Raw genomic sequence first — 21,630 nt, 5'->3', positions numbered from 1 at the left:
GTAAATGAATTTTATAGTTCACAACAAGAAATCTAGACTAGAGAGGCAAATTTCAGTGTTTTAAGTTGAGTAATTACTTTAAATTGCTCTGCAACCTGGCAAAGCTTATGTAAGCATGTTTTCCATTTTATTATTTTAATAACGTCACAGCAAGAGCAAATGCAAAAATGGACTGACCCATTTACAGTAAAGGAGGATGAAAACCTGCAGTGTGATGGTTAAATGATCCAGCACTGAAAAGCAATGCAAACCAGGCTTTTCTGCCTAAACCTCAGACAAAAAACTAGGATATCCTGTGATAAAACATGTCTGCAAAAGTGTAGGATAAGCTTTAGCTAGTCTTGACAGAATTGAAATTCTACTCTCATACACTTCCATCTTGGCCTAAAAGCAGCAAGCCACTGGATGAGAGGTCAAAATGTGATGCAGGCTTCAAACCAGGCACACAGGTGAGGTGCTAACAGCAGCAAAAGCATTCATGCCAGCATTTAGCATCCATGCTAGCAAAGAGAAAGCTTTGGCTTTGCAATGATGATGAAGAGGAGCGGGAGAGAGGTAGAACAGAATAGACAAGACAAGATGTACCTCTGTTGTTCTATTCACCATCATCTAGAAGGGGGGGAAGGAAACGGGGCAGCAGTAGGGTAGAAAAAGAACCAATACAGGGAGGAAGAGGAGGAGGAGGAGGAGGAGAGAATGGGTGGTTAGTGCACCACAACAACAAATACAACAGCAACACCGACACCATGGCTGCACGAAGCTGTAGGATGGGATCATGAGATAATGAGGAGAACTAAAACACAAAACTACACACGACCAGATGATGGGCTGACTCTTCCTGCTTATTTCCTGTATTTATTCTACGAAATATGTGACTTTTTGTTTTCAGGTAACAAAAATCGACAATGTCTAACCTCGCCCTATGTGTCACATGTAAGAATGTCAAAAATATCCTAACCTCATAACTGTTAAGACTGGATCTGACTAAAAGCACCACTAAGTTCACATTAAAAAACAACTTTGAAAAAGCAAGGTACAGAAAACAGTTATCAGTGCAATAAAAAATGCTTGCTTCTTTGTCATTTTAGACTTTTAACAGGTAAAGGTTTTTTTCTGCTTTGTCCTGCACCTTGTAAATCAACTTTTATAACAATGTCTCTCAGGACAATACATCCCTAAACTCAGTGTTGGACTGGAAATTAAATCTGTCTTTGTTATTTTTTAGCTCAAATCAGACCTCACAACACAGTTGTATACACAATCCTTTTGTTCCCTTTTAATTTGTAGTAGAGCTACCAAATTATTCCCCGTTGCACGTCTTTCCTCCCCCACATAGCTGCATGCAGGACCAGATCCGGTCTGCTGCTTGGTCTGCACTCTTTACAAGTTTTGGGGCATCTTAATTAAAAGTTTTGTTTTATTCAGCTGTTATTAACATATCCCACCAAACATTTTTATGCTAATTTTTTGCTTCCTCCAGACACTTTCACTGTCAGAGCAGGAGAAGAGTGGCTGAGGGATGGGGGGGGTGTATACGGACCTTGATTGGGCCAGCCAACTGTCATTTTTAAGAAAACAGCCAATGAATTGATGGGCTGCTTCCCCTACTCTGTTGGTCAGTGGTTAACAAAATAAAATCAAACAAATAAAAAAAACAACAATGCAATAAATATCATATTGTTGCCTTTCATGTGTCGGCCCATTCCTGATATTCCTGATCTGTTTTTTGGACTCTCCCAAAGAGAAAAACAGTTTAAACTGAGCTCCTGCATGGCAATTTCTATTATGTTTAGCAACATCTACAACATGTACTTGCTGTGCGGTTGCTTCTTTCTGCTTGCACCTTCACTATCTATAATACGGTAGTTGAGGTCTTGACCTGCAGTGACAGACACTCTACCTGTCACTTGTCTTTAACCTTTAGAGCACACACAGATGGATCTGTGCCCTAGGCGCACCCTTGGTAATTTGCTTGGTAACTTTTGAACCATAAATCGTAGGCACGTACTTGTTTTTCCTCTGAAAGCGCTCTATTGTGCCTTTGTAATGAGCCTCTCCACATGTTTGTAGCTCTTACACTACATTTTTTAGCGAGCCTGAAACTTGGCTGACTTTCTGGGGTCTTTAAAGATCAAATCCATGCCAGTAACTCTGACATTGGATGTCTTTTTATCCATTTATAATCAATTTTTCGATCGTCCCTGCAGTTAGCTGGCTTAGCCTATCGCCATATTGTCTGTTTTTATCCCAGAATGCATTGCAACTAGGCTGTGACAAACAATGGGAAGCTGTTCCGTTGTCATGTCATGCTTTGCTGAACAGAGCATGTGCACCGACTTCGAAAATTACGAAGAGAGCCTGAATGATTTATAATATAGATAAAATAAACACAGGGTTGTAATTTGTCCCTCAGAGTCACTGCACCATAAATAATGCCTCACATTCCCAAAAACGCAACGACTTTTTTTAAAAATATGTGAATATTTTGAAGACTTTTTGTCACAGAATGATTATCTGCAATTCTTAAGTCCCAAAGAGATGGGAGAACAAGTTTGTGCAAAAAACCCCCTTAGTCATTAATGTTTACTGTGTTTAACACATAAAATCTTTGAGTTTTAATGTCCACTTAGTTTCTTCTTTTGTCTTTATATTCCCATAACTTTTCTTTTTTTAATTTAAGTGGCATTGCTGCAGCACAAATATTCTTAAAGCCCAGGTTGTCCTGAAGAAAAGGATGTTTAGAGCTTGACTGTGGACCATAGGGTTGATGTTGACAAGCTTTTTAAGACAAAAAAATCCAGGTGAGACACAACGCTTAAGAAATAGCTGAGAGCTCTTAGGATTAATTGTGGAGTGCTTTCAGTCAAACCAGCACTCCAGAAGGACAATATACTTCCTGTTTTCTTTAAATGCAGATATGCTACCTAATAGGGGTGAAAAACGGTTAAAAAGTCGTATTGATCTACTCTGTGACATGGTATATTAGTTACATATCGTGGGTAATTAAGGTGCAGCCAACTTTTTGGATAAAATATGTATCATGAGTGTATCTTAAAGATGATTTTGTGGCATATCCATTACCCTGCTTAGAGAGGGGATTTTTTGCAAAACACAGCACCATTTTCATATCGCTAAGCTAATCACAAAGCCACTGCTAGCAGCAATTCTTCAGCTATATAATTTTCATGTTAAATACAGTTCATGTTAATTTTATCAATTTTCTTTAGTCTCAAAGAAAAGTAAAGACACTCAATACAAAGGCAACGAGCAAACACCAGCACAGTAAAAGAAGTTAAACCCATCTTTGAGGAAGGAAGGTCACTGGGAAAAAATGGGCTTGATAAAAACTGCAGTGCTCGTCAATCAGCGCGTACCTTTGACTCCACGTCGGCGTTATGGTCGTTCTGCAGGAGCAGCGCAGCGGCCTTGGTGTCATCTTTCCGTGCAGCAATGTGCAGCGCAGGAAGCCGGACCTTCCCCTTTGTGTCGTTCTCCAGGAGGAGAGAAACCACCTGGTCGTGACCCTGCTGCAACGCCACCGCCAGAGGAGTGAACCCATCCTGTGAACCAGGGAAAAAATATTAAATATTAGAATTAATGTTCTCTGTTTCATATCAATTAATTATAATCATAGAAAAGGTAAGATTGGGTGCATTTATAGCTGTGGTTCTTCTATGGAATCATGACTGACATAACATAAGTCCTCACTGTCCAGGCAAAGACCCAATAAAAAGCGTTTTAGGTCAGAAAAAGCTGAACTCTGTTCAGGTGAACTTCTGACTCATTGAAGATAAAAGATGTTTCATACAGGATCTTTTTTTTCTGCTGCCTGTGCTTCAAAGTGAGACCAAATCAAACCAGTCTTTGAAGTTTGAGTGCAGCAACAACTCAGTCCTGTTTAAACTAACATCACAGAAATCACAGCTGAATACTAAAACCACACACACACTCTCAGCAGCTCTGCCTCCAGACGACAGTTAGTATTCGTGTCTCATCTGAAGGACTGTGATGCGTCTCCAAATGCTCACAGAATTAAAAGCACCACCAATCGATGGCAAACATCACTGCAGGGACAAATGTGATTTATGACGGCGTCTAGTCTCAAAGGATTGTGCTTAGTTAGAAAAACAGAGCATCCTTAATAAAACAAGAACCATCCAAGACATGACTGTGTAAAATTTTCGTTTTCTTCCTTCAGTAATGTCATGAATTTTTATGGCAGATAGAGGACTGCTTACTCTCTGCAACACTTATGGATTTTAACACACCGTTTTCCTTATTAAAAGCTTTATTCCAACACTATTCAAGACTTAATCATTACAACACTTAACTCTGAATTCGGTGTAAACATACCAGACTTTTTAAAGTCATTTATGAATCAAACCTAATTAATACCTGCTAAATTATCAGAAATTACAGGAAAACTCCTGCAAACTCCTCCTTTACATGTACAAAAAAACACAGGAGAAATTGGCAACACTGACAGTTTTTTCAAAAGGTATCCAAATGGGTAATAGTTTGGGTTTTTTATTGTGTGAAAACTCCAGCACAATATCAAAATTAGACAAATTAATAAGCAAAAATGGGCAAAATTAGCATAAAATACTGACTACTGAGCACTCATTTGATTTTTAATATTCATAAATTGCTGGCAAACCCCCAAACACTGTCTGAATTGCACAAAAAAAAAACACTGACAGGGCTTCTACACACTTATAACAATCAAATTGAATACTTTTTAAATACCTGAGCTGATAAAAAAAATTATGTTGTGTGGCAAATGGTCAAAAATTAAAGGCATATGTGCATTTCTAAGTACACAAGACATAGCTGAATAATGTGTTTTACTGAACTGTTATTGAAATGTGAATTTCAGGACTTTTGGTCATAAACACCCACACTTGATAATTTCTGACACATTTAATTCCTCTTCTATCAACCTACTGTATAGTCATATTTAACAAAACATACACAACAAGTATATACTAAATAAAGAATTATAAAAGTCCCCATAAAGGTACTAAAGTATAGTATAGCATTTTAGGTTTGTTTTATGAAAGGCTACTGTCTTTATAAAATTAAGCTTCATAACTCTGAAAGATGAGGCAGTAAAATCTGCTCTAGAGTGGTGTGGTGTGTCAGTTGAACTGCATCAGTTGCCCACCCTGTCTGCTCTGATGTTGTCATAATTAAATGTACAGATATTTTTTTAAAACCATAATTAGAGAAATAATGTATTGGGGCCAACCCAAAAGTTGAAAAAATTAACAGAATCCTTTCATCTTTGTGGAGAAATATTTACAAAAAAATTAAACTCAGAATTTCAGAGTGTAAAAGTTAGAAATTTACAAGAAGAATTTTGAAAAGTCTTACACTTTGACACTGGAAAGTCATAAATGTACCGAAGTGCAATGTAAAAGATTTACAAGAAACAAAACTGATAATGGTGGTTGGATTTTTGACTTTCTATACACTTTGGTTCATGTACATTCACAACTTTTAAAGTAAAAAAAAAAAAAAAAAAAAAAAACTGATACATTTTTTTCTTATAAATTAACCTTTAAACTTTCTTGAAAATCAACAGATCGTCTCTATTTAACTTTTTGTGCAGTAACCTTAATACATTGTTGTAATTATTCATAGTTTAAAAATAGATCTTTTATCAGGAACAAGTGTATGACGGCCTTTTATGTTGGGATTTTGTCAATGAAAGCAATTAACACTGATGTTTAATTTTTCCAAGTGGGTGATGGGGGAGGCTTGGCTGTTCTTACATATGAGTATGAGTTGGGGCACTGGTCCAAACTGTGAAAAAGTGCTTCTGATCAGAGCTCAGCTGCCTAGCCCTGTGCCAGTGCAGAGAGACATTGGCGATTGAATTTACTGTTTTCTGGCACAAATATCTCCGTTATGATGCGTTGAATGACGCACAGGCCACTGTGGCTGATCGACTTTGGAAATGCACCTCACAATGGACAAAAACACAGCATGTAGCTGGCTGTTAACTCTCAATGAAGGCAGTAACATCAGGTAACAACAGACTGTATGTACTGAGATGAACTGCTCTATGATTCTATATCATTGTATTATATGCACTTGTAATGTATTGTATATTGGGGGGCGGGGCAACTCTCCATCAAGACTGGTGATGTCATGGGCTCCTATATTTGCTCTGCTCAAATGAAAATAAGCCAGGAAAGAGGTGAACAACTTTCTGATGGTCTAAATCAGACATAGATCTCAGTGTTCTAATATGTTTACAGCAACTTTATTCCAACACATCTTGTGAGTTAAGACACAAAGTTTTGATTTCACTTTAAAGGGACATTAATAAATAATAGGCATTCAGTAATGTGCAAAACTGATACTATATGAATGTGTTTGATGGACTCATTCCTTTTCTTCACACCTTTCTCATTAAAGAGATTTTTTAAGCCCTTTTTGATACTATTGACCATTAAAATACCATTTTACCATCCTAAAAAGAGCATTCCTTTTAACAATAACAGAGATAGAAGTATACTAAAGCAAGACTTGCATCTAATGCCTTATTTTGCTTTATACTAATCAGATGGTATTGAAATCAGACGTGCTCAGTGTTAAAAGTGACATGAAAAGGTCTGACAAAGTAAGATTGATCGTGACTTTTACTGAAACTGAATCAGAAGATGCACATAGAGTAATGCATGCCTAAAAGGGGGTTTAACAAGTATGCAGGAATCTAATTAGCTGTTTGGTAATTTAAGCATTTTAGCTAATGCTATTAAGACGGTGAAGAGCGTGACTTCGAGTTCATCATTTCACTCCAGGATAAAATGAAAGAAAACGTAGCTGCTAATGGAAACAAATCAGGAAGCAGAGAAGATGGAACTAACTGCATTATCCTCACACAGTAGGCGTGTAGCAGCAGGATCCATGAATCATCGAAGGAAAGCAAAGATTTCTCCAAACTAAAACAACAGATTTTTTATGTGTGTTTACACAGGCCGCCGACCATCTGGAGAGAAACCGACTCAGCATCATGGCACACACATATCAAAGCAGATCGTCCCCTCGGAGATCCTGCAGAGCTCTCACACAAAGATGTGCAGGCGAGATACAAACATGCACGCCCTGCACATTCAGAGTCAGATCCAGCAGCATCTTCACAAAAAACCACACACATATCCACTCCCACAGGCGTACAAACATGTTCAGATGCATAAATTTAGCCTCTTTTTTAAGAAGTCATCCCAGAGCGCTCCCTTCTGCTTTATTATACATTCAGAAAAACACACAAAGTCAGTTTAATGTCCTAAAACACTTTGACAAGACAGCGACGGCAAATAAAAGGCACAAAAGGACAACTTTTAATGTTTATCTTCAAGCAGTGACCGAGTATAATTTAGCCTCGCTGAAATAAAAGCAGCTAAAATCATAAAATACGAACAAAACAAGAGTTGAAACTGAGTTTCTCTCATGTGACGAGTTTTAAAGTGCTGCAGACAAGCCCTAAAATCAAAAAATGCAACAAAAAGATTACAATTAAACAAGCTATGAATCATGAAGACAGAATTTAGGCCAAAAACTTGTATATAAGAAATGTTTTTGCTGTATTTATGATAAAAATGATCCCAGATTTGATAGAAGATAGTAGATTGAAAGCTTAAATGTGGACAAAAAATTATAAATCAAGATATTTTCACCAAATTCTGCCTCATGCTATGCTAAAATGCCCCAATATGAATAATTTATCAGCAGGGGTTGCTTCAAACATGGATATATATTTCTCTACATGAATAATTCACTCTGTCTCCGACTGTGGCGAGGAGGAGGAGGAGGAGGGGGAGATGTGGAGGGAAACTGGGGTAGAGGAGACAAAGGGAAGATGGGGAGAAGGAGAAGATGAAAGGAAAGATGATGGAGGTAGGCTGAAGGTGAAGATTTGTTAGTGATCTGTTAAGGTCAGTGCTTAAAAACACCACACTGATTTACAAAATGGGGTCAGGGCAGCTTCAGATATTCAAATTAAGGCTGTGTGATCATAAAGTGAATAAGCTGCACCTAAATAGTGTTTTTCAAGTCTTCAGACCACTCAAATTTACGTCATATATCAAGGATTAATCCTGTCAGCTTTACCATAGGGAGCAATTTGGGGTTCATTGTTGAACCCCAGGAGACTTTGTCTCCACAACTGCAAACATTAAGATTCCAGGGGGGTTTAAGTTAGCGATCCAGTACACTTGACCACAAAATCCTGTTTATTTTGAGCATCGATTTAATTATTTATTTTTTTGTAAATTTATTACGGGGGGGGGGGGGGGGTGTCTTAGCTTTTCTTAGATAAAGGACAGGGGGCCCTAAGGAAAAAAGGTTGAGAACCACTGCTGTAGAGTAATGACTTTCTTCTGCATTTGTTGTTATCAGCTCTGTGTTCACAATGTTAATGGCACTTTTTCCAGCTTGCTCGTTTCAATCAAACAACTTTGGACCCCTTTGTCTTTTAGTTCAGACTCACAATCAAATGTTCCCATAGCGCAGCCACCTGCCACTAGTAGCCACTGTAGCTGTGGTTTATAGCTAACTGCCTTGCTGCCACAATGCTCTGATACAGGCAACCGCGAACTGCAATAGCATTGAATCCTCTCAAAGGAACAGCATGATTTAGCACTTTTATGAATAAGAAAGGTGTCCAGAGACTGAGTCGGGTTATACTCACATATAACCAAAGCATTTAATAACAATATTCAGCTCAGAAATATGGATGTTAACCTGCAAAAAGGATGCTAGAGCTGCTAAAGTTAGCAACAAACTGCAAGCCAACTTTGCACCATGACAGTGTGATGCTGTTATACGTTGTGTTTAACTGGATTGGAAGTTATACGCCTAGGAACAACACTAGTTTTTCTGCATGTTTTTTTATCTACCCATGCTGATGAAATCGGTAGGGTTGTGTAAAGGGTTCCGTATCTTTGTGTGTTTGTTTGTTTGTTTGTTTGTATGTGTACAAGATAACTTGAGAACGGAAAGTTGGATCTTCACCAAACTTTCAGGGAATATTGGGATAGCGACAGGGAAGAATCGATTAGATTTTGGTGATGATCCGCGCAGCCGTTCGGCTTTTCTCGGACTTCAAAATTTTGAACACCATAGTAATCAATGGGAGCGTTCCTCGATGGCGCTGCTTAGGCATGGGTCTGCCGCTTCAGACAGCCATTCTAGTTAGGAGTATAAAAAGGGAGTGTCATCCCAATGGTACAACTGAAGCAGATCCAACATACTTTCCAAACCAAAAAACCTTTCAACATAGAAACTACAGATTCCAGACTCTTGTTTTGAGTTGATTTTATGCACTTCTTCTGCTGCTCTCACTGCCTCAGGGAAACCTGCAAATGAAGCTGGATGGGAGGGTAAGGTGAGGGAGGAGACAGAACAGGAGGACTGAGGGATGAATAAGGTGCATATCCAAGGAGGACTGCACTGAGAGTTCCAGGCCTCTAACTGTGGCACTGAAAAGGACAGGATGTACTTTGCAGCTGTGAGAGTAACCCAAATTTTACTGTAAATTACAACTGTTTCATATTACAGTAAAAACTTCCCCACTAGCCTCTATAAATGTTCTTCCAGTCAGAGACGCCGCTGTGAGGCCGTGTTTGTCACACTTCAGTGGCAGTTGGCCGTCTGCCTGTACTACAGCAGATGATGGATGGCGGTGACACTCCTGCAGCGTAGAACGCTAACGCCACAGACACCAGACTTCAGAAATGTCCCAGAGGGCGGTCAAGGTCACTCATGAATAAATCGTTGCATCTTTTTGCATTCTCTCTATCTCTGGACTTTGTCAGCATATAGTGAACAGACTCATCTTCAAAAATTGTGCATTTGAAAAAACAGTGCATTTGATTGTTTTTTGCCCCATTAAATTACATTTGACTCTATTTGTTATTAAGCTTTTGTCTTGTAAAGAGCCCGTGATAGCAGGCAGCTATTAACCACAATCAGCTGGTCATAGAGCTGCAGTGTAATCACACAGAGTCTAAATGAGAGCTGGATGGGAGAGTAGCTATTAGAGGCTGTTACGTGCTCATGAGTTTGTGTGCGGAAAGGCATAAATGCAGTGTTTATCCATTGTGTTTGTTGTGTTACCTCAGTGGCGATGCTCTGACTCGAGCCGTTGTCCAACAAGAACTGAACCACGTCCATGTGGTTCTCCTGCGCCGCCATGTACAGAGGAGTGAAGCCATTCTGGAGAGGACAAGAAAACACAAAATCAGACATAAAATCGAGATCATATTGTCTGTTTTTAAAGCACAATTTTCTCTGTTTTAGTCAAGGACTTAAAATATGGGCTTTTCTGTTGAATCTTCTAGAGAAAGAGGAAAAAATGCATGAAAGAAAATTGCTGTCAGCTAGAAAAAGACTTATCAAGTGACAATGGCTTCTGCATCTCATTAAGACAACATGCTTGTAATTGGGAAATACTGAACTCATAATGGTAAAATAAGGTTTCCATTTGTATCTTTCATTACTTCCTTTTTTCCATGTCTGCACATGCTGCATGAGTGCATGTATTTTACATATTTTATGTTTTTGCATCTTAATTGCTTTTAAGGTTTAATTTTTCTATTTTGCCTTATGGCCTATGCATGCTTTTCTTATCAAAAGACCTTTGTATAAACCAATATTAACTGCTTTATCAAAGTTTAAGTCAATATTTAATATTCATATTTACATTCTAATTTTTGCAGCCTCAGAGCAGACAAAGCCCCCCCCCAAGGTCTTTGGCACACCCCCTGGGAGGGGTCCCAGACCCAGGTTGGGAACCAATGCTATACAGGAAGTAGCAACCCAAGCAGTTGCACTGCCTTGCTTAAAGGCTCATTCACAGTACACACCTGGTCCAAACCAAATTTGAACCAGTGACCCTCTGATCCAGAGCCACAAAAGTAAAGCACTGCTTCTTCACACACTAAACTTGAGCAAAGGCAGAAACTGTAAGATGCACAGAGCATGCCCCAAAATGGAGTATAGAAAACACTTCTGCAAAGCAAACAGCACACAAAGCCCACTTGTCCAGTTTGCATGCATATAAATTAGGGAATATCTTAAATTAAGCCCAAACGTGGATGAGTTAAAGAAGCAAACTGTGGCTTTGTCTCTCTCAAAGCAGAAACAATTTAGTCCTTCCTGTCTGTTAGTATTGAGATGCTTAAGTTGTATCTGATGATTGACACATTCTATTCCTCACAATAAAGGCCTCAAATATCAATCAATATATGATGTGTGGTATGTATATTATGGTCGAACAGCACTGCGAAAACGGCAGCTTTGGCAGAAGGCGAGTGAGAAAAGGAGAGTGAAGGAAGAGAGTAAAAGGAGAGCGAGCGAGAGTGGTGTTTTGTTTTCAAAAAATAGCATTAGATAGTAGCATTTGTGCGTGTCTGTCATGTGCAATAACAATATGTTACTTGAGAATGTTGAGAATGCATTTTTTCCATCTTTATTTTCACTAATTGTCGCCTATGTATATAGTTATCTTTTGCACTGTGTTTTGCACACCCAGAATCCTAGACTCAAAAAATGACTGGTGATTGTTCTAAACATGTATAGGTTTACATTTCAAATGTCAAATCAAAACTCCATGAGCAATAACAAAATTTCTTCTCATAAAAGCCATGAAAAACAAATCAGTTTTTGTTGTTTTCTTCTTTTAAACTGCTGACAATTCCACATAATGTGCATTAATCACTAACCAGATGTTGAAAAGTCAAGTTCAAGTACTCCTGGAAAGGGACCTAAGCTCTCAGACTTAGGGCATTTCCTGACTATTTTACAGCCATAATAACAAAATATGTCCAAATCTCCATTTTTAGACTCAGTAGGTAAAGGGTTAACAACAAAGATGCCTTATGAACAGGAGAGAGACATAAGCTTAATTGGAAAATGAGATATTAGGAACACCTGAAATTATAATATAGAATGAGAAAATGAAACCAAGACCTTTTAGCTCTAAACTGTCTCTACTGACATAAGAGAGAATCGTAATATAGCAGCAGAGCAGACTCCAATCAGGTTGTAGCATTTTTTTTTTTATTTAAGAGGGTCACCTTTCCCATGAGAGGGCATGGCTTCAGCTCATTCAACGGACATGCCCACACCATCCTGGAGCAGATTTTCTTGCCTCATTTTTCATGATTTTGAAGCTTAATTTTATAAACTTGGAGATGTTTTTTTTTATGACTAAAATTTGGCCTGGTGGTTAATAACACAGTGGCCTGTCATATAAGAACCCAAAATATAGATTTTTTAAAATCACTTTACAGGGACTTCACCTTAATTGATGGCTGTGTGTACAAGCTTAAATAAGGGGAAAATCATATTATACAGAATATCCATTGTAGTAAGAATTTTTTTCTTAGTGAAGTTAGTTTGAAAAGGTTGGTGACCACTATACCGGGAAATGAAATGTTAAAAATGTCACCAGAATTGCCTCGAAAGCCACTCTATGTTAGCAATAAATCAGACATGCACAGTAATTTAAACATGTGGTGTTTAGAAGTATAGTGTTACTGCTCTGTAACACTTGTTTTTACCCTGAAGTACAGAGAGGAACTGTAATTTGATTATGTTTCCCACTGATTTCTCTGCATGCATTAGGTCAATGTGGGTGGTGTTGAAATCATTAAGCAGAACTGCTTTATGGCAATATTGGATTCTCAGGACTTTTGCATTGATGCCATAAAGAATCTTGATTTTTCTGTTTTTTAATTTGCTGTGTCATGCCAAACAGCATTGCAATCTGATTTGATGATCTATAGATGTCATCTTTATTGAATTTTTTAAAAATCTGCTTAGTCAAGACATATTAATATTATAAAAAACACTGTTGTAGAAGGTTTTACGTATGTCTTCAAAGCTTTCTGGCCTCTGCTGCTGCACATAGATGGACTACTCCTGCAGAGCTCATGGAGTACATACTGTCACTTTCATACACGCCACACACCTGATAACACAGAGATAAGAGCTGTGCTAGTGCTAAAAAGGGTGAAAGAAGGCTCTGTTGGTGCTCAAACCACAGAACAATGCCAAGAGGACAGAGCTGCATAGAAAAACAAGGGTTGAAATCACTGAAAACACAAAAGCTCCTCTCTTTTTCTTTTGTATAAATCCGTGTTGATGCACTAAAAGCTTTTCTTTCTTCATCTCTTTGTTGTTAAAGAGTTTATTCAGACTTCACATTCAAAGAGCTGAAAGAGTCAAGGACAAATTGGAAAGAAGAACTGGAAAATCATTTCTGAGCAGCACAAACGTCATGATCTTTACATAACTAAATGCTGCAATGCAGAATCACTGAAGGTGCATTGGATAATCTTTCCTCTCTTATGTCGAGAGACACATGTAATTTAAAACCTCGCTTGTGCCTGCAGAGAGAGAATGAACTGGATCATTAAACACCCAAGGTTACAGCTCATCAATACCCACATTATTCTGATTTCTCCCTCTAAAGGCTTTGACACTGACAGTATCATGGTTACTGTGGCGACTACAGCACTGAGTTTGTGTGCTGATGCTTGAATGTGGGCCAGGAAACACTGCAAAGCTGCTGACACAGCGCACATGCTTAAAAAAAAGGATACTGTGTGTACAATAGTTGTGTACACATTCATCTGCATGAATGCACAAACTCAAACACGGATTTCCAGTGGGGGTTATTACACACCGTTGTGTGATGTGTGTTTTTGTGCATGTGTGTGAGTGTGATTTACCTGAGACTGTGCGTTAACGTTGGCTCCGTGGGTGACCAGCTCCTTCACTACTTCTGTCTGCCCAGCGAGGGAGGCTATGTGCAGGGCTGTGTTTCCTTTCTGTGGAGGAAAATAAGAGGAAACATTTTAAAATCAACATTATCAACATTCTTGTTCAACACAACTGTGACGCAGAGCTCATGGTTCTGATTCAGAATTAAACTTTAGGACCCAAATGCTGCAAACTGGAAAGAAATTCAGCATCATTTCAAATGATAACCTACTGACCTCTGCAAAACTCACTACAAAAATACACACTATATGGACAAAAGTATTTGGCCACACCAGTGGAAATGTGATCTGTTGAGTGACGAATCTGCCTGACTGCACTGTGCTAACAACTGCGCTATTAGCATCCTAGCTGCTAATGCTAATACTGCATTGTTCTGTTTTCTATCATCAACAAAGTTAAAGCAGTTTCCTACAAGATAGGAGATAAGTTTATGGTCACAACTGTCATAAATTTGTCTTTCATTTGGTGTTTTGTTGTTTCTCTTGTCCCTCCACTCCTACCCTCCTTCTAGTCTTTTCCAGCCCCAGTGCAGCTTTGGCAAAGGACTGTCTACATGAATCTGGTCTGCTTGACAGTCCTGCCTGTTAAAGAGAAGATTTTTGTCGCTGTTTTTCAGGGTTTGGGCTAGACCCCTTATCTGAAGGCCAATCTTGATGCTTCTGCATACCAAGACATTTTGGACAATGCTGTTTCCAATTTTGTGGCAACAGTTTGGGGGAGGCCCTTTTCTAATCCAACATGACTGCCCCAGTGCACAAAGCAAGGACTATAAAGAAATAGTTTGATGAGTTCTATGTGGAAGAACTACCGGCCCTGATCTCAACCTCCTCAAGAACCATTGGGAAGAAGTAGGACAGAGATTGTGAGCAAGGTGTACCCGTCCAACATCAGCGCCTGACCTCATAAAAGCTCTACAGAAGGGATGGGCAACTTTGGTTACTGAGAGAGCCACATACTCTTTTTTTTTCTCAAAACCAAATGGCCAAATTCCTACAAATTGGGAAATATTATCAATGCAACAACTATAATTACTTTTCATTTAAAAAAGGAACAAAAACATAGCTTTTATCATGCAAATGCAAATTGTAATGCTTTAGCTTGACACCGAATTTAAACTAGTGTAAAGCATTTTCATAGTGCAATGAATATAAAAGTTTACGTTTATTTTAGTATTTTTACTTGCATCTAGGTTATTAAATCAATGCATTTAATGATACACACACATTTTTGAGACAGATAAGGCCAATTATATCTGTATTTTTTACAAACATATGTTAGTAATCTAAGATAATTATAGAAATATGGCCATTTTTCATGTTTTTGTGGCAGATTGTAGCATGTTTTCCTCATTTTTACCATTTCAAGATATTTTAAATTAATCTGAGGACTACACTGAGTGAGGGGGAGAGCCACATGTAGCCCCTGGGCCACCAGTTGCCCCCTGTTGCTCTATAGAATGAATAGGCATAAATTTCCACAGAAACACTTCAAAATCTTGTGGAAGGCCTTTCAAGAAGAGCACAGGCTGTTATCAATGCAAAAGGAGGGGAACTCCATATTAAAGTACATGTGTTTGAATGCAATGTCATTAAAGTCCCTGTGAAGAAATGGTCTGGTTGTTAAATACTTTTGTCCATATAGTGAAGTTTTAAAACACAAGTAAAAGCAAACAATATACCACAGTACTTTTTAATAATACAGAGTGTGTGAATTTTAAGGCTTGCCTTAGCATGAGTCACAAATGTTTTGGTTCTTACAACTCCAAAGGTACAGATAAAATATTTTAAAATCATATTTTTCCATGAGATAGCTTTTTATACTTCCTGCAATTTGAAAATGTTAATTAAAGCAACATTTCTCAAATTATAATGTTCATTTCCTAATGAAAGGAAGTGCTGTCATACTTAGCAGTGAAAAAGATTAGAACAAAACACAATAAGACAAATTTGCCAAGATTAAGAGGTAGGAAAGAAGTGGTGGATTGGTTATGGGAGTGAGCACATGCTAAACGTCTAATGCATGCACCTGTTGTATGCGTGTATGTGTCAGCCATAGCAGCTAAACAGCAGCTGTTACCATGTTGTCATTCCTGCTGCCACACAGACACACCCGTCCTGCTTCGTGAATCTGAACTGCTCTCACTCCTCATCCTGGACGGCTTTTAACACTAAGCTACTGCACTGGTTTATTTGAACGTGCTTTACAATGTCAACACAATAGGGAATGAAGGCAGCACATACAGTAGAAAACAGTGTAGGGAATGCTGTTATAGGGGCAAAACAACTAAAACTTGACACTGAACAATGACTTCAGTTAATTTAAACCTTTTTGTTTCAAATTAAAAAACTGTAAACAAAAAAAGCCGATTTCATTCATTTCATAATGTTGATAAAATTAGCTTGTTGACAAATCGCTGCCATTAAACAGCACTGACCAGCATAAAAAATCATGCTGGTTTACGTTAGACATTGCTGGACCCACCAGCGTGGTCATCATGCTGTTTTTTTTTCTTTTTTTTTTTTTTTAATAAGGCAAATGCTAGCTCGTCAGCCACAGCAACATTAGCATAATTATGCTAATTTGCCAATTATGATGACAGGTCTTAATTTAAAGAGTAAAAACCTCATTCTGCATTAGAACTCTTGTTGGTCTTTACCATTTTAACTACAGATAATAATAATATAAAACTCTTTTGTTTAATTCTAAATTCCCTGCCATTTATTCTTTCGGACACACACAGCTATTTTGGAGCATGGTCAAATCAGTGCCCCTGTTTACTTTTCTTAACAGATATGGATTAGACAGCCATTTCTGCACAGATTTGGTGAAGTCATGTTGAACAACACTTATTCTCAAAGTTTAGGTCAAGATCCACGGGTGGATCACAAAAATTTGAGGTTTTTGCTGGGGTCACCAAATGAGTTTTGAGGATTTCTTTGCTTCGGTAATTAATGGGTCATTTTCAACTGCAGTACACATTATAGCCACATGTGGGAGCTGCACTCGATATGCTTACCTTCTCTGCCATCATACAACAAAAACACAAGCCTTTACCAGCCACTGGATGGCAAAGAGCCAAAGAGTTTAATCAAATGTATTTCTGGATAGCTATAAAGCATCTTGTTTTAGAGGCGGGTCCAAAACAGTTACAGTTATGGATGCTTGGATTAAAAAGAAACTTCAAGTTCAAGACCAGAAAGCCACTGAGGGCCCATTGAAAGCCTATTTGACGAAGGTACAGTGGCCGCTTCCAGGTTTATGAAGCAGAGCAGAGCACTGGCCATCAACTCAACCCACCAGGCAAGCACGTCAAAGAAGCCTCACTGGATAAGCGATGACATGCAGGAAACTAAGTTGCTGGGTCCCAATGGCTTGTACCACCTAAAAAGTTTGGGAAACAAAGTTCAGGGACCTAACCCATCCACTATTTTGTGGAATATGAAGATAGGAACCTCAAATACTCATTTTTCAAGTCCCTGAATCACGGAAAGGAGTCTGAAAGGCTTGAGGCAGGACATGTGGCCAGGCTGAAAACACAGAGGAGACGTGCAAGTGCATTTAGAACCCAAACTTAAATCAATTTTAATATCTAACACTATTTTATGCAGTTTAACTTCTGTCTTCAAAAGGTTTGTGCTCAGTTCACTGAACTAGTCTTTGCCCTTAATGTTCATCTCATATGATCTTTGTCATGACTTGGGAGCTTGGAAAACAAATATCTGGAGGTCATGTCTTCATTTTTCATAAAATAGTAATATTCCCAGCATCACACTGCTTCCCCAGAATTGCATTATTGCAGTGTGATCCAGCATCTTTCTACCAAAGTACTGCCACTGCTACTAAGTACTAAGTACTGCTAACTACTGCTAGCCCAACGTCCTGACTTTGTAAGTTTTGTGAATTTTTAAGAGTAATTATTAGTCCTATGTGCCACAAATATTCAATACCATGACCTATTTTAATCTTTACTGACTCCACTCTTTAAAAAATATCTCTCTTCATAACTAAATGCTATGGAGCTAAAATCCCAGCCATTCTTTGGGCTAGACAGTTAGCCGCACATGTCCCAACCTTTGATGATGCATTTGTAAAAAAAAAAAAAAAATCTATCTTTTATTAAATAAAAGCTTTAAAAGACCTTCATGCTAAAATATTGATGTTCACTCAGCTTTACCTCAGTATTTTTTTGTATTTATCAGCTCCATTCATAGGGAAAATCATACTCTATAGCTGTTACATGATAAGAAATCAGCTTTCTCATCATTCCTGTGCAGTTAAGTTGTTATAACTTTATATTTTATTTCATTTTGTGGAATTTTTTAATAGAATGATGTTTTAAACACCATTTTGATCAGTTCTGAGGTCAAATATTTCATTCCAACTGCTTCATTCTTGACAGTTTTGGCTAACGTTAGCTTGGCAGTTAGCTAGATCAGCTCGCTACACAACAGGCACTAGAGGCAGTTTCTGGATTCAAATAGAGATTTTAACTAGGCTTATATGTAAATATTGGTTTGTGAACTAGAAACCACATTAATTTAGGCACTGTTTATTTTACAACTTAATCAAATATCCTTACTTGGAGCTGTTTCAGGATTAGCTAGAGATACACTCAGTCTTCACCGACCTACTTTTCCCTCTTTTGCATGCATTAAATGTGTAGAATTTAATCACTATTGAGTGTCACTGTCACATAATCCAGATTCAGCATCCTGTAGAGACACGTTTATGTTAGAAAAACCGTCATGTACTAGACCAGACAGATTTCCTTTCACTAAATCACCTCCGCTCACACACAGCCATCTATCTGCTTTAGTGCTGCACAAGCAATGTGACTTTGGGAAGAAGCTGACCAAAGCAGACTGCACTGTGTGTGAATCCATGCATATATTGTGAGCCTTAGTGTGTGCACAAGTGGGTAGTACACACCTTGGTAGCTGCATCCACATTGGCACCATGCTTGATGAGCTCGGCCACCACTTCTACATGGCCCTCTTTAGAGGCCAGATGGAGCGCATTCAGGCCATTCTAGAGGGAGAAAGATGGAATTTGAAATTAAGACAAGTTAAAAGGATTAAACCCTTGACTGGAAAATAAGATAGACAACATGACAGCTCTGCAAAAGTGCAGCCAAAGCATCTGGAGCTCCCTCTACTGACTGGCTCCAATATAGGTCATAAAACACTGCTACTTCATGTTAACAGATGGGACATAGGTCAAACATTACTGTGCATAAAAATGGACAGTGCTTTTTGGTCCCCTTTCAGTGTACTAAGTTGAAGCCAAAATACCCCCATTGCAGCCCCAACATGACTTGCCTTTGCTCTACTTAGTTAAAAAGTAAGTAAAATCTATTTAGAAAGCCTTTTTCACAAACATGACTCATAAAGTGCTTTATCAGAAACTATATATAGTGAATATAAAACAGTGGCAATAATGCAAACACCATAATACTGTTAGCAACAAAACAGGGTAGGTAAATAGGAGCTTGACTTGTAATGATCTGTAGGTAAATGGGAGGATTTTAAATTGGATTCCAAATGAAACAGGGAGCCAGTATGGGGTCTAAGTACAGGATGGATGTGGGAGTATTTGTTTGACCTTGTTTAAACTGTGGCTGCAGCATATTTTACTGCCTGGAGGTGATTTAGGGCAGACATACTGAGGGTGGTGAAGATAAAACCTTTCCAAATCTTCATCCAAAGGGGGCAACCTACACAGATGTCTATGCATGATAAAATGGGGGCATGTATGAACATTTCAGTTCAGCAGTGGAAACAAGTTTAGGCACTTTGTTTCCCATTACAGTGTATTTCTTTGATTGAACCTCCTTAGTGTAGGCTGGGCTGGTGTGGTGTGGCTGCATGAAACTGCTGTGATTTCCAATACAGCAATGGAGGACATTGAGGCACACATGGCACTCAGTCAGAGGGTTTTTGTTAAAGCAAGGAGCCACATTTTGTTCTCGAGACAGTTGAAAGCAAAAAGACAAAACACTGCTGAAAAATACAAGAGTGTTTATGAAGTTATACAGCAGCAGTGCACGCCGACAATGAGATTCCGGATGTGTGATTGCAGAGTCAGACATCCCACTTGTGCTACTCCTAGTGATGTGTCTTGATGCATATTTCACATCAGCTCAGCTCACTTGGAGCACTGACAGAGGTGAAAACAATAATAACAGGAACCAGGTATGACTCCCAATGAAAAAACAAATAGGGGGGGTCCTTTCCCACATGTCTCTCTCTCGTCCCTGTTTCTGACTTGATCCACTGTCTTACTCTGTAAATGCCCTAAAAATATATCTACAAAAAGTCAAATAAGAAGTCAGTGTCTTTGCTGGCAGATCCATTTCCTTGTCGAATCCAGACTCAAAAATTGAAAGAAATTTTTGTTATTCTGTTTTTGACAGAAAATGGAAAAAAACAAAAATATGAGCCATTTTCTCATTTGGATAAACAAATGACAAACTTTTAAAAAGGGGTCCAATTCATTTTTTGTTTTGTTTTGTTTTTTCAATTTGTTTTCTTGATTTAATTAAATATTTGAGGATAAGGAAATCATTTGACCCAACGGGAAAGGTGAGCAATTCAAAATAAAAGCCTCTTTGCCAAAACAAAAGCCATCCATTGTGTTTTACCTTATGATAATAGGCCAAATTGCTCTATATGCAATGTATGATAAATAATGTAAATTTAAAATGTACTGGTGATTTAATGGACTGTAATTTTATTACTTTTTATTACCTTTTTCTCATTCCAGGCCATGGATGGGGTTTGTTTTGACATGGAGGCTTTTATTTTGAAATTCTCACCTTCCCCAATGGGTCACATGATTTCCTTTTCCTCAAATATTTCATTAAATGAAGAACACAAAACAACAAATTAAAAAAATGACCCTTTGATCAGTTTTGTCATTTGTTTTCCATTTTTGCAACCAAAAAAAAGAGAAAAATTGCTTTTTTTTCCCATATTTTCCCTTTTTCGTAAAAAAAAAAAAAAAAGAAAAAAAAAAAAAAAAAGAAAATGGAATAACAAGAGTTTCTCCCAATGTTTGAGTCTGCTTTCAACCAGGAAATGGATCTGCCAGAAAATACACTGATCATAAGCCAAGTAAGAGTTGAGACTGGTCAAGCTGGCACTACATAGTCAGAAAGCACCAATATTGTACTAGTGAGGCTGTTTAGAACCAAGAAGTAGGGGAGGTTGGAGGTTTGAACTACAGACACCCCTTAGAGCTGTATAGTCCACATCAAAAGAAATTCCTGTATTAGTTTTAAGCAGACACCCACAGCTTTGGAAAGTTCAGTTACATTATTATCAGGTTTTCTTCTTCTCTCTTTTGCCTTTACCCCTCTACTCTGATAATCTAGTTGAGACTTTGCAGGAGCATGGATGGCAGCTGAGCTCTGAGGCATTCAGGACGTTACATCAAGTATTTTTAATCTCAAATAACTAAGTAAAATAGAATCACTCAGACTAAAGCACACTCAAACATAATTCATTGTGATACTGTCAAGACAAAATCTGGGTTTGAGAAAAATTCCTTCGATGTGTATTTTAACTCAACAGTTTGACTCATGTCCCATCTGTTAACATGGAGGAGGCAGGATATATATGAAATCCACTCAGTTTGGGGAGCTGTAAACATCCTGGCTTCACTCCCAGGCAGCTGTTGCTCCATCCATCTTTATATACAGTCAATGGGTCAAACTGTTAAACTGTACATCACATAATGTTTTATAGTTAGTTCTTATGATGGAGATTTATGAACTTTCCCTCATTGTGAGTGTCAGCTTCAAACCAACACAATAATTTATTCTGCGGTGGACCT

At 38.2% G+C, this 21,630-nt stretch overlaps 1 protein-coding gene across 26 annotated transcripts in view; it reads right to left on the bottom strand.

The window, feature by feature from the left end:
- LOC121528118 (ankyrin-3-like) overlaps positions 1-21,630 on the bottom strand; it is a 252,631-nt gene that overhangs the window by 106,982 nt on the left and 124,019 nt on the right. For 21 of the 26 annotated variants that reach the window (XM_041815302.1, XM_041815297.1, XM_041815308.1 and 18 more), the window contains exons 3-7: positions 18,727-18,825; positions 13,746-13,844; positions 10,126-10,224; positions 3,375-3,560; positions 586-609 (exon numbers count right to left, since the gene is read on the bottom strand). In XM_041815302.1, the coding sequence (XP_041671236.1) occupies positions 586-609; positions 3,375-3,560; positions 10,126-10,224; positions 13,746-13,844; positions 18,727-18,825 (507 nt within the window). The remainder of the gene's footprint in view (positions 1-585; positions 610-3,374; positions 3,561-10,125; positions 10,225-13,745; positions 13,845-18,726; positions 18,826-21,630) is intronic. The other 5 variants (XM_041815294.1, XM_041815304.1, XM_041815306.1 and 2 more) reach the window with 1 other exon arrangement.

Source organism: Cheilinus undulatus, linkage group 20 (genome assembly GCF_018320785.1).
Source record: "Cheilinus undulatus linkage group 20, ASM1832078v1, whole genome shotgun sequence".
Classification (NCBI taxonomy): domain Eukaryota; kingdom Metazoa; phylum Chordata; class Actinopteri; order Labriformes; family Labridae; genus Cheilinus; species Cheilinus undulatus.
Note: the sequence above shows the minus strand (reverse complement) of the source record. Positions and strands in the feature narration are given on the sequence as shown.